Raw genomic sequence first — 13,627 nt, 5'->3', positions numbered from 1 at the left:
ACTTTGCTTCTTCAGCCTAGCAGTTCTTCTCTTCTGAGAGGTTTGCTCAGGTTGTGTATGAAGAATTTGTTTCTCTGTAAAGTGAAGTTTAATGATAAATCTATTTAAGTCAAAGTTAGTGAAATACTGTTATAGAGTACAATTACCAAGAAAGATTTTCAACAGAGAAGTACAGCTGTAGGGCATAGTCTTTCCACTGTTTATTCCAAGACTACTTTAAATAACATGGTAGTAGTACAGTTTTATATTTGACCTTGGCTTTTTAATAGCCAAAATACAATGCATGCAATAGGTACTGACTTTCTCTTAATTTTGAGGATTTTTATTAACTTTTTTTTTTTTTTTTTTTATAATACTAGTCTTGAAATTTTCCAAAAGTTGGACCCCCACACAGTAACTGCAAAGTCTTCATTTGAAGAAGCTTTTTTAGGTCTGCAGAAACTGTTGGCAGCTGTGAATGACATCCTTGAAGGAATTCGTAGGTAAGCATTTAAGTTAGTCCTAAAACCTAGTGAGAATAGTATCATGGAATGGCTTGAGTTAGAAGGGACCTCAAAGATCATCTGGTTCCAACCCCCCTGCCATAGGCAGGGACGCCACCCACTAGATCAATTTGCCCAGTGCCTCATCCAGCCTGGTCTTGAGCACCTCCAGGGACGGGGCATGCACAGCTTCTCTGGGCAGCCTGTGCCAGTGCCTCACCACCCTCTGAGGAGAATTTCCTCCTAACCTCTAATCTAAATCTGCCCTCTTTTATCTTAAAACTATTCCCCCTTTTCCTGTCATTATCCGATTGAGTAAAGAGTTGCCCCCCATCTTTTTTTATGTCTCATTTAAGTATTGAAAAGAGGCAGTGAGGTCTCCCCAGAGTCTTCTCCAGGCTGAATATCCCCAGCTCTCTCAGCCTTTCTTCGTAGGAGAGGTGCTCCAGCCTCTGAGCCTCCTTTAACAGCCCCACATCTCGTGCTGGGGGCCCCAGACCTGGATGCAGGACTCCAGGTAGGGCCTCACAAGGGCAGAGCAGAGGGGGACAGTCACCTCCCTTGACCTGCTGTTCACACCTCTGTTGGTGCAGCCCAGGATGCAGTTGCCCTTCAAAAGATGTGCTTTTTGATCAGAGGAATATCTGTAGCAAGATTCACGATTCAGTCCTTTGACTTTATTTGAAATTGAGAGGCTATTTTCTGTTCCATGTGATTACACTCACAATCAGTAATGCTTATGAAATAGTTTCAAAAATTAATTTTGTACTCCTTCAAATTTACTTTTCTACTACTAAACTGGAATACACTATGATTGTATGAATGAATTTCTTGGAAAGATTTCATTTTGAAATGCTTACTCTGTGTTTGTTCTTCAGAGTAGCAGTAGGGGGCACCGTGGAGCAAGAAATTCAGCAAGTGTGTGAAGTGTGATCTATGTTAATCTTATTTGAGGATTTTGAGTAGGTTTTCTAAAGCCAGAAGTCGTGTTTATAAATCATCATAGCTTTATATGTATTACAGGGTGCCAAACAAAAAGTGAAGTTTGCAAAAGTGAGAATGCTTATTTTACCTGGGTTGCTCAGCCTTTCTAAGACTGTACTTAGAATATATTTATTTTTTAATTATTATTATTTTTTAAATACCTTCAGAGACTTAAAATTAACCTAATGGTTTGATTACATCAAAGGAAGCATCAGGAGAAAACTTAGTGGGAAAAAAACTTGAATATTTGGAGGTAATACAGCATTTAGTGATAAAATGTAAGCCTTTTCTATGGTATTTTCTATTCCTTGCTGTGTAGAACAAAGAAGAAAGAAACTGTCTTGCAGAAGCTTGGAAGTTCTATAGATTGCATTGAAAGTACAACTGCATTAGAAGTTTAGATTTTCAGATTGTTAAAAACAATTAGAGAAGCACAATCACACTTTTTGAGATAAATATGTGATGATGTACTTCCTCCCAAACAAATACATTCTGTGTCAGTACTATGGCTATTCAGACTGATAACCGGAACATACTTACGACAAATACAGATATTAAAAAAGAAAAAAAAAATCACAGCTGTTTGATAGAAGAGTTCTTACTAATAGGCGTTTGCATCATATCCTGTTTTGAAACTTTTGTCGTACAGCATAGTACAAATGTTTAATTTTATCTTTGCTTCTTCCTATGATGACGTTGATAGCAGAATAGAACGTATGCTGTAAAGTGCTGCATGCCATAAATGTTTTACAGTAATTCAGTACTACAGTAAAGACAATAGTTAGTATGGCTTAGCAACTGTAGATAACCTGTTTTTTTTAGCAGCAGGATTCTTATTTAAACAAATACGTGTTACTTTATAGTTCTCTCTCAAATATTGCTGATCCTGGCAGCTCTTGTTTTATCACTGTGTTTTTGAGATTTGCTCACTTAAAAAATGTCTCGTTTCCACTTTTGATTGCAGAAGGCATTATATCTGTTCCACGTATATTACATTGACCGGGAATTAACAAACATTCTTAAACCTCTGACATTTATACTTGAAGTTACGAGGCCATGAAATGTATCTTAGGTGTACCAAAACTCAGCACCTCATCTATCACACTCAATGTCTTGGAATTCACCTGGGTGTTTCTGTGGCATGTTCAAAGCACTTTTACTAAGTTATTTATAAAATTTCAGACAGGAGAGGAGAAAGAAGGCTTGACTGATTTGGAAAATCTTCTGGCATCCTTCAGTTGTTCCAAAGTGATGATGGTCCATAAGTCATTTTATATAACTAAAATATTTTTTAAAAATAATTTTTGCATGGAACAGTATTTATGCATGTTTTCAGTGATTGTTCATGCTTGTATATTTATTGTGGATTATTTATGTTGGATAGTATTTGGAACTAATTTACAGAGGGGCCTAATTTAAGTCCTGATCCACGGAATATTTTCTTGGTTTTCAAGTAGTTCTCTGAGGCAACAGAAGTATTTCTGCAACTAGGGGTTTTCAGGATTGTGCCAAGTCTTTCATCACTTGTAGAAACATTCTTCCACTGATTCTGGTGGAAGACATTTGGGCCCTTCCTGTTTGGAGAGAAAAAAGGTTTGGAGAAGAAAGAAGAAAAGTATTTATCACAGATAATTAGCTCTTAATAAATTTTGTTCTAAGAAGTGCAGAATGCCTCACAAGAGACCACTGCTAGCAGGTGTAAATACTTGAGATGTATTTGACAGTCTCCTAAAGTTGCATCATAACTTCCCTCCGCTTTCTGCATGCAGGATATGTTTCTTCACCTGTTGAAGTAAAGCGTGTGCCAGTACTAGCAGAAGATTGGAAGTGCTTGGAGCTTTTTATGATCAGTCTTCTGAAACATATTATGTCTTGTTGCTTTTAAAACATCCCCGTAACATACTGATTGGAATGTTAGAAACAGATTTCTTACGCCTTCAAAGGCTTCAACAGCAGCATTTAAATATGTCTGTAGGGGTTTATATAAGGCCTCACTTTCCCTGAGCTGAGTATAATTTGTGATTCAAAGGTTTGTATGCACCTCTGGGAAATATTACATGGGAAACTTCTTGTGCCTTCCTGCCCAAGTTTTAGATAAGAAATTCTTGTTAACAACAACAAAAAATCTTAGTCTTTTGTTGAACTGATTTAGTTATTTCTGGTTTTGTTATTTTTTTCATCAGTATGCTAGGAAAATGTTTTGTTCACATGTGAACTTGAAAATTGCTCACAATTTACAGCAAATACTCTTAGATACAATAGTCAGACATTTACGCTAGTATAATGTCAGGTATAAATACAGTTATCTGTAACTGCAGTAAGTAACCTGACTTAAGTAAGTAACATCTTTTTTCTACTTGAATGGAATTTCTGGTCAAATTTCTAATATTTTTGCTTGTTTGGGAAGCACTGTTTTAGATAAGGAATCCATAAATATTTGTAATTTAAAGTATAATTTTTTAGGATCTCAGTAAAACAGTAGTCTTCCGAAGTAAAACATCATTGTATCAGATCTGATCACTGAATTGAATGTTTTGGGACTAACTAACTTTAAAACAGTTCTGCTAATTTAAAAACAATTCTATGTGTTCAGAGAAACTTTCCTCAGCTAGTCAGTGAGGGAATTGAGATTTCTTTTTCTTGATGTCTAGTTAGGAAACTGTCTTTCTTCCTTTAGGCTGCCAAGACATTTAGTCAGTTTTATCATAGTCTCTATATTAAGAGACTTTTTTTTTATTAAGAGACTCCTCATACTGTCTTCTTCTGCAAGTAAAACAGAGAGTAGTTCCTAGTTCAAAAATTGTTGGACTTTCCTAGCGTTAGCTGTTTGGTTCTTTTATTGTTAATTTAGATGAAACATGAAACATTCTTGACCCACTAAAGAAGAGCAGTTAAATTAAATGTAAATTTCAGCCTCAGAGTGCTGAGCTCCATGCAGTTTTCCAAGGTAAACCGAATTGGGATGGATGAGAAATGGTTGTTTGAAATACAGCTCCTAGACATTACATGGACATGGGGCACGGGTCAGATCTGGCTGACGGCACTGCCTGAGGCTAACGCTGCTTCAGCGTGTGCTATGTGTGATCAGTCTTCTGATCTCTGAATGAGCTGCGTTAACTTAATCAGAGTTACCTGCAAACAGTGAGCAGGGGGTGGATTTGTAACCCCTTCTGTAGGGCGTGTGACACCCATGCCAGGCTGGGCTGGCAGGGTTGCGGGCAGGGCTGTGGCTGGAGGGAGCTCGCGGTGCAGGGCTGCCTGTAGAAATGGCCCTCTCCTGGGGTCAGCAGTAATGTGGAAACAGCCTGTGGTTACTAAGAAAAAAATAACTGTATGTCAGTAATAACATATATCAAGCTCATCTTTCTGTAGTATCGTGTCCTTCAATTGTTGTCTGATATTTCTGAAAATGTGTGGTATCTGGCAAACAGTTTTCTTCCAGTAGTAACTTTCTTTCATAAGTGAAGTCTTTGCAATCTTCTGTTCCATTTGAATTTACCTACAGCCTCCTCTGTTACCAGACTCCAAATCTGGTCCTTTATCCAGCTGCCTAATTGAATGGGAGCTTTAAGAAATTAAAATGTTTCAAGGCCTCTGTCTCCATCAAGTGAAGCTGAAATGGGTCAGCCCTTCACATGATGTGGGGCTGAGGTGATGCGGTGCCTACACCTTGCTGCCTTTAGCCCAGTCTGAAAAGTTTGGAAGGCTAGAAATTGGCTTCGTTGAATTGGCCTTGAGGAATTGTTAAATTACCAAGATTTTAAGCCACACAGTAGTTTTGTTTTTCCAGCTGTCATCTCTTCTGCTTTCTTGATCTTCTGTCATTGAGGTTCAGTGGGGCTTTTAATGGGTTAAGTTGACTTTATACAGTTCAGTCACATATGCCTTTGTGGTGAAGCCTGTGGATTCATGAAATTGGCCAGCGCTGCATGATGGCTCCCTCAGTCTTACACCATAGGCAATTCCATGTATCCCCTGAAGAGAGGCATCACCTTAGGGTAACAAATACCGAGGTATGGACAGTTTTGGGAACACTCGCCACGTATTCTCACGTGGCTTTGTAGCTGTGTGCTTTGCTTGTCATTGCCCAGGACGGCAGTGTTTGTGAGTGGGAGGCAGGCAGACCTGCTTTCCCTGCCAAATCATTCTTTATTTGCTAATTTAATTTTCTGATCCTTTCCACATAGGCTTTGCTCATTTCCCAGGTCTTGTGCACAAGTGAGGAATCATATTGTGAGCTGTCTCCCACCCATTTACATTCTTTCTCATTCTCATATCTTTGACTCTGTGTGCATTTGTCCTATCGCTTGTCTGATGCCAGCAAGTAAACAAACATTCAGAGGGGTGGGGAAAGCCCTAGTGCTTATGAGCTAGCAATTGTTAAGCCTGGTTCTCTCCTTTCTCCCCCCAAAACAAGGGTTAACCCCCATTTTGTGGCTGGTACCCGTACTGGCATTTTGTGTGTTTTTTTTGGTAGCATGCCCTTCTGTACCTCATGCACTAAATATTTTCATAAAACTGCACAGAACCATACTACAGCTCAGTGCCTGAACAAATTTCATTTTAATGACAATTGAACTTTGCCAACACCTGCTTAGAGCAGAGTGTTTGGAATAATTAAAAGTCAAGGTGCATGACATAGGGTAATATAAATAAAATAAGACTAAGTGAGTCAGTGGATTTGCTTTTGAAGTACGTTTGATGTTGAGAGAGAAGAAAAAGCTGTGGTTAAATACTGCAGCGGTCGCTATACTGAAATTGATCATTAGGAGGGTTTTTTCATAAGAGTCCACTTGCTTCTTGCATTACTGATTTAGAGGTTGGTTTCTAGTTATATTTGTGTAGCTGCAGTAGATTTTTTTTCATTGAGAAACTTTGATCAGTGTGATTTAATGAGGAAGTAGATGCAGAGTAGGTATACATGCAAGCATATCCAGATTTCCAAATGTACATCTCTTAAAGTTTCTGTTTTCCATAACACAGAATAGTGGCTACAGGAGACGAAAGGAATGTGAAACGATTTAAATCAGTAGACAGCAGCAGCAGTGTAAAATCCCTGCCCATGTATTCCAAGCCTGGAGCTTGTATTTAGTTGAAAACAACAATAAGCGTTTTTATGGATGTTGAACTATTAAGAATTTGTGGGGGAAGTCGCTGTGTAGGCTCCTCTCGATGAATTCTTTTCAGAACTCCCTGTGTAGCGATGTTTCCTCCTTAAAGACAACAAATGCCTTTCATTTTAAGATACCGTAGTGCTTTGAGCCAAATGTTAGTCGTGTTACAAACCCAGAAGTAACAGTTGTGACTGTCCAATCCGCCTCTGTAAGATAAGATGCAGGACTTAACAATAAGTTACTTACATACTTATTAACATGTTTCATTTGGATTTTTTCAAAGAACTGGAAATATAGCTGGACCGTGCATCCACCTGGGGTCTGGTGAGCTGAACTCGTTGTGTCAGCAGTTCGCTACTACCATTTGGCACCAGTACAGAAATAGGTGTGCTTTGCAACCTGATCCCCTCACCAGAAATTAATAGGAGGAGTAGTGAGGATCATCTTGGTCGGTGCCTAGAGTGCACGGTCTGGGAGGTGTCAGTTGAAGCCCACAGTTAATACTGTGCTCAAAGCTAGAGGTCTAAAAATGAACCTAGAACGAAGGCCTGATACAGCTTGTGGAGTGACATTCAGACGCAGTCTCTGAAGGTAGCCTCACTGAGAAGGTCTGCGGGACACTCAGGGTCTTAGGCCCCGGGGAGAGGGACGTGGCGAGTCAGGTGGCCAGAAGTCCCTGCGCAAGGTGCAGCACGGTCAGGAGATGGAGCGTGGTTTCACCTTGTGCCTGCTCTGCCCTTGGTCTCTCCCTCATGCACGTGCTTCTCTTCCTCAGGGCTCAGAAGCTTGTAATTTCTGCAGCTCTTCTCTCTCTCCCCAGCTTCTCTTTCCCCCAGGTGAAGAGATTACTTGGCTGGTTTCCCACCCCAATACTATTCCTTCCCTGTGTGTCCTGATACATGGATGGGCAAATTTTGCTCTAGCACGTTGCGTGGCGGCACGTAATGGCCTTTGAGGGGAGTTGCTGCAGTGCCTCACCTTCTGGGCTCTGCAGCCCTCTGCCTTCCATTTTTTGACACCAGTTGAATATGCAGTCTCTCCTCTTGGCACAAAGCAGAAGGCAGAATGGTACAAAAATCAGCAGCAGTAGAAACCACACTTTCCCAGGCTTCGGTAGGCTTGTTTATTTATGCCACGGATGAGGGCTGCAATAGCCAAAGCTGATGCATTGTCCCGTGCAGACAGGGCTGCTGGCTCTGGCTGCGCGTAGCTCCTCGGTGGGAATCGTAGCGGCGATGCATTTCAAGCTGCCAAAATTCCCAGCGCTTATGAGGATGTTTGCCAGGTCGTCTGTGCAGGGGTTTTATCCTGTCAAAGTTGATAGCTTTCTCACTGAAGTAGCTGTTGAAGATTTCGAGGTATTTTTAGGAAAGCCAGTCAGTGGGTTCTCTTGCTGACTTTTATTTGGCAGGTCTAAATATTCCTCTTTAAGGAACAAATCCTGGGTGCATCTTCTTATGAAGGGGGTAAGAATGTGTGACTAATTTTTGTGAACAGTGGTAATTCCTGTGTAAAATCATGTTGAAAATAAGCAGACTTACAAGTTACGATAAATCCTGGAGTATGTCACCGTCTTCCAGCGTGTTTAAAATACGGTGTCATTTTTATCTGGGATTTTTAACTGATTCTGATAGTTTTCTGTCTGTATTTCTTTTCAGTTCTTAATTAATTCATTTATAAAGGTTTATGACTTGCAAGGGGAGGGAGGAGGGAAGAGAATTGGGGCACTTTCCCATGGGAAAGAAAATACAGTTTCCCAAAAGCACAGTTTTTTTTCCACATTAAATCATTTTCTTAATCTATTTACATACTTGGATTGTAACATAAAGCAGGATTTTATCAGGATTTCTTAATATATGTAAAGTGCTACATGATGTTTAATGTAATACAAGAATGTTCTGTTTTTTTTCCTTGTGAATGCAAATGAAGTTGCACTGAGGTATAACTGGAATATATCTGCTTAACTAGATTAGGAGAAGTTTGTTGTTTTTTTTTTTTTTTGTGAGCGAATCACTTCCTTATTGGATAATTTTTGGAGCCTTATGGAAAAGGGCTTACATCCCTCAGCCTCACAGCTCAGTATGGAGACACTGAAGGTACAGGTTTCATCAGGTGGTATCCCTGAACGTAGTGTGTAGGACAGGGATGAGACCTGGGGAAGGACAAGAACATTGCTGGCTGCTCTGCACCTTCTGTGGTTAAATAAAACAACAGTACTTCTGTTAAAATAACACCTCTCTGGCTGTCAAATCCTAGTTTCAGTTTTCAGTATTGGGTGTGAATTGGTTATTCTTAGAAGTAGCAAAAATGGTATGGAAAATGAAAAATTTGGGCTGTATGTTAACATACTGGAGGGAATGAGATACAATGTTGGCTAGTAGGGGAAGGTTTTTTTTTAAGCTTGTCGGTTTTCTGTTGCTCCACATTAATGCAACATGCTTTGCTTATCTGATACAAAAGGCTTTTAAATATTGCTGGTTTTCAGAGGAATTGCTCATAAAAATATCAGTTGAATTTTTAATTAAGAAAAGCCTTCATAGAAGGACCTTGCAGACATAATAAGCTCATCTTTAGTTCTTGCAAAGGAGCAGAAAAGGATGGGTGGAAGGGAAAATTTTTCAAAAATTAGTTTCCTTCTTGTTTAAAGAAAAAAATTAGATATTTTTCATGAATCATTTCTGATTGCTATTTTTTAAATCGTTCCATAGAATCATTTTACACTTAAAAAAATAAAAAATTTCTTTTTCAGAATTTTGACCCCAACCAGTAGTTTCCAAGACATTTGGACACTCTATAACTTTCTCATAAGCAATGAGGTATGAAGTTTCCGTTATTGTTTTGTCAGATACTCTTCTATTGCAGTTTTCTGATTGCTTAAAACAGTCAGGAGGTTAGCAGTCTCATCATTATATTTCCATTAAACTAGAATTTTGAGGATTATATTTTGTTTATTAGACATTAGACATAAAAATATTTTTTTTAGTTGATACCTACCAAAAATTATTAGAATCTGTACCAGTATTTGAGTTGCTTGCCTGACTCTTGGAGCATTCATTTGTTAAGAAGGACTTCTTGTAGAGAGTGAAAGCATTGAAGCCGAAGTCTCCAAACCATCCCTGACATTGTCATTTTAAAATAGAGAATTTTGCTAGGTTAAAGGTTGGGCCAGATGATTTTAGAGGTCTTTTCCAACCTAAATGCTGCTATGATTGTGTGATTCATTGCGCTGGGTAATTCTATGGAGAATCCTGTGTGTAGTTTAGAGAAAAGAAGGTAAGTTGAAATTATCAGTTTTTCATGAATTTTAACTCATTTGTGCTGAAGGACTTTAAGAAGAGAAATAGAAATAAATGTTTGCAGTGTAATAGAGGTGTTTTTCCGTTTAGTGTACTGCATTTTTCAGATTTGCAGTCCTCTTCTATACAGGAAGATATACTTATTGTTTTTGAGACCTGTACATATGGGATGACTGTATTTATGGAATTAAAGCAAATCAGAGCTTACCTTGGTTGCTATAGATTTACAGGGTAAATAGGAGGGGAGGAAGAACAATTGAAGGTCTTCTACATTTGTGCAGAAACAATTCAAAAATGGAGCTGGGGTGGTATCTGTCCTCCCATCATGTACAATCATGATTGTTAATTGGTAATATTTAATATTATAGCACACAGCGTGATTTTATTCATTTATGTCTGAACTTGAGAGCCTGTTAGATAATGCAATAATAATATCTGTTATACCAGCTGTATAATTTTAATTGATATGCGATACTTGGTAATGTACTTAGGTAATTCTTTGTTCTTTGTTCTTTGTTTTAGATATATAACAGTATAAAATTTACTGCTGAGGAGCTTTATGAGTGTGTTTCACAAGAGTTATATCGGTAAGCCAATTACTAACCACATCAAATAGGTTTTGGGACAGCATTTTACTGTATTCCAGAGTAATATAAGAGAAATTGTTCTGTTAAATAAAATAATTGCCATCATAAGAAGGGGCTAGGGATGAAGAATGAAGATTTTTTTTCTTATGATATAGTGTTACAACAGAATGTGAGAGGACAGAATATAAATTAGAGATGAACCAACAGCACCCAGAAAGAGATTTTCAGCTGTTTGACTCCAGGGCAAGGTGCTGGTCCTGCTACCCAGTACCAGTTTTGGGTTCATGGTTTAGTGGCAGACAGAGCCATTATAGGTCAGCATCTGTTATAATGTAGGATAGAATGTGAGACTGCATTTAAAATGATTTGATTGTAACTGCAGTTCTGTTTGTAGCAGAACTTGTTATTGCTATGAGAACTTAAAGCCATAAATTAAGCCATTGTGTGTAGTAAAGTACAGTTAGAAAGAAAAGGAGAGCCAAACGTAAGGTTCCGAGTTCTGTTTCCATTTTATTTTATTTTTTACAGTTCAGTCAGAGGGAAATAAACGATCTGTTGTACAGCTGAGTTAAAGACCTTGGAAACATTAGTCTAAAAATAAGTGTCATGCAAGTCTTAGTTCTTTACTGGAAATTTTCTGGGTTATGAGAAAGTTTTTTCTGAATTTGTGTAATTGAAGGCTTGTAAAACCAGGTTCAATTGAGTTTTTAAAATGCCATGAATTTATATAAATAAATTTATTTTTTTTTAATAAATTGTGAGTGGATAATAAAAGGTAGGTAAATATTTTCTTTGAAGTTCCTGTTAAAGCATATATATATATATATATATATATGAATTAGATGTAACTTACCAGAATATGAAGTGTGGTTCCATGAGCTGTGTAAAAGGCCTGCGGGTTATTTTAACACAAGTAGGAAAATTGTTTTGGAAATCTTCCATTTGCCTGCCTGGATTGATACTGATTTCCTAATTCTTCTGTGAATTTAAAAGTGCTCATTGCTGGCTGGTGGGAGAAAAGTTAGGCAGGGAAAGGAGAGATTCCATCCAAGTATCAGTAGAGACACATGGTCTGTGAGCTTAGCAGGCTTCAGCTGGTGACCACAGCTCCCAAACAGCAGTTTTCAGACATTTGTGGACATCGTTGTCATTGTCTGTGTAAAATCTACAGTGTTACAGCCTTGGGTATTGTGCTACAGGTATCGAGGAAACTTCAATTTCTTTATGTTTGAAAGGTGCCCCCCGGTCCATACTTTGTCAGAGGGCCCAAAAACTTGGAGTGTTTTTGTGATTTCTGTCTGCCACAGGAGGTTTCATTGCCAAAAGAATGTTCTCAGCGGAACTTTGGTTTCTGTGATCAGTGGTGCTACAGAGTGAGGGGGATGTTTTTGTTATCTGGAGGTTACAGGCTTTGAAAACATACAAAGTTAATCCACAGGATTTTAAAATCCCTCTTATGCCTAACTCTTGTTGTCAGTTATTACAGGAATGAAGCTAGGTGCTGTTTCAGATGGGAAATAAAACATCCCTCATTTACTGTGTGGAGTTAAATGAACTTTTAAAAGGACTTAGTTAAAAGGAGGTGTTCCAAGAGCAAAGGCACAGGATGGAGGCTGCTTTGAGGCAGGCTGAATTACTCGGGCTTCAGCAGAAATTCCTGAACAAAGTGTTTCCCCAGGGTCAATTACCAGTAAGCATTTTTCCTTCAGCCTGGCTCCTGAAGGAGGTGGCGTAGTGTAGGATATTTGTACTGGGACTGTTCCTTTCTCAGGATAAACCAAAAATGCTCTCTTCTTGAGATTTTGAACCAAAGTATTTCTTCTTATCTGGAGAAGAAAAGGACTTGTTAAAGGTAGGTAGCCACAGCTACATGCACAGTTCTCACTGCTTCCCTGTCCCTATGTGGTGCTGCAGGCTTTGGTATCACAGCAGCCTTTAGAAGATGCCAGCCCAGGTCTTTATGATATAAAGATCCGGATCTTAAAGACATAAATGTAACAAAAGTCTGACTCTTCCCCAGACATCTAGTTGTTGCCATTTTTTGTGTTTTCAACAAATTAACACTACAGGTTTTTCCAGTAAGACACCAGAAACCTCTATGTATCTGTTCTGCGGTGTAAATCCTGTGCTAATACCATGCAATTTACCATTTTAGCCATTACACAGCAGCTGCTAGAATAACGTAGGGGAGATTTTAATTAGATGTGGGTGACTTATTACCCAAGTCTCAGCTGAGATATTTCTCTGTGACAGTTTTTAAGAACTCCTCTCTAAAGACTGTAGAGGCGCGTGCAGCATCGGAGAGGCTGGACCTGGCGATGGAGCTCCTTTGGCTGGAGGATGGGTGGTCGTCAGCGCGGCCCTGCCAGTGCTTGGCGTTATGTCCAGAGAAATGCTGTTCATTTTAACCACTCTTCAGTCATCTGTGCTGGCGGGCTGATCCTCCAGCCTTAAGTGACCTGTGAGAATGAAAAATGCTGGGGGTATGGTGTGTATCCTTCTAAATGCATCCCTGAGTTTGAATTGTATTACATTCACATATGTATTTATATATATACGTGTATGTATTTTAGAAGTTGATCAAGTGAAAGAAAAGCTAACAGATATAGCTGATGGGAATAAAAGCTGCATGGATACAGCCATGGAGAAAGTAAAGTAAATTTGTGCTTGGCATGGATTAAAAAGGAAAAAGATTTAAGAGGCTGGTCTGGTAGCCCTCAGGCTGCACTCATGTGATTTAACCCTGCTTTTTAAGGAGAGTCTTTTAAATGTTCTTTCCAACAAGTATCTTGAAAAAACAAAGCTGCAGAATGTTTTTTTGTGCAAGCAGGTTTAGGTTTCTCTTTTGAAACAAACGTCTATTAAATAATCAGTCTCTGTAGTCAAGAGATTTATTGCATGTGTAAATATGCAAACATATGAGCGGTGGTTTGAATTGTACCTACCATTATAAAATCCCCATTCTGTCAAGAAAGATGATGTAAGTGGCCTTTCAACACTGATTATTTTTTTAAACTACCTTTGTGTTTTACAATTAAAAGCAAAACATCCAAAGCAGCTCTGCCACTTTGCTGAGTTGCAGTTTGTTCGTTTTTTTAAGGTATTCTTGTAAAATCCTTGGTTTTAGCAGCTTTAAGGCAAAAGTTACTGCTGTTTCTTGCATT

The 13,627-nt window shown here is 38.7% G+C and overlaps 1 protein-coding gene across 10 annotated transcripts in view; it reads left to right on the top strand.

Annotated features, from left to right (window-relative positions):
- SWT1 (SWT1 RNA endoribonuclease homolog) overlaps window positions 1-13,627 on the top strand; it is a 41,310-nt gene that overhangs the window by 23,262 nt on the left and 4,421 nt on the right. For 7 of the 10 annotated variants that reach the window (XM_084527352.1, XM_084527354.1, XM_084527358.1 and 4 more), the window contains 3 exons: window positions 360-482; window positions 9,330-9,396; window positions 10,399-10,463. In XM_084527352.1, the coding sequence (XP_084383478.1) occupies window positions 360-482; window positions 9,330-9,396; window positions 10,399-10,463 (255 nt within the window). Of the gene's footprint in view, window positions 1-359; window positions 483-9,329; window positions 9,397-10,398; window positions 10,464-13,627 lie in introns of those variants that run through there. The other 3 variants (XM_084527360.1, XM_084527353.1, XM_084527361.1) reach the window with 2 other exon arrangements.

Source organism: Aythya ferina (genome assembly GCF_964211825.1).
Source record: "Aythya ferina genome assembly, chromosome: 8".
Taxonomy (NCBI): Eukaryota; Metazoa; Chordata; class Aves; order Anseriformes; family Anatidae; genus Aythya; species Aythya ferina.
Note: the sequence above shows the minus strand (reverse complement) of the source record. Positions and strands in the feature narration are given on the sequence as shown.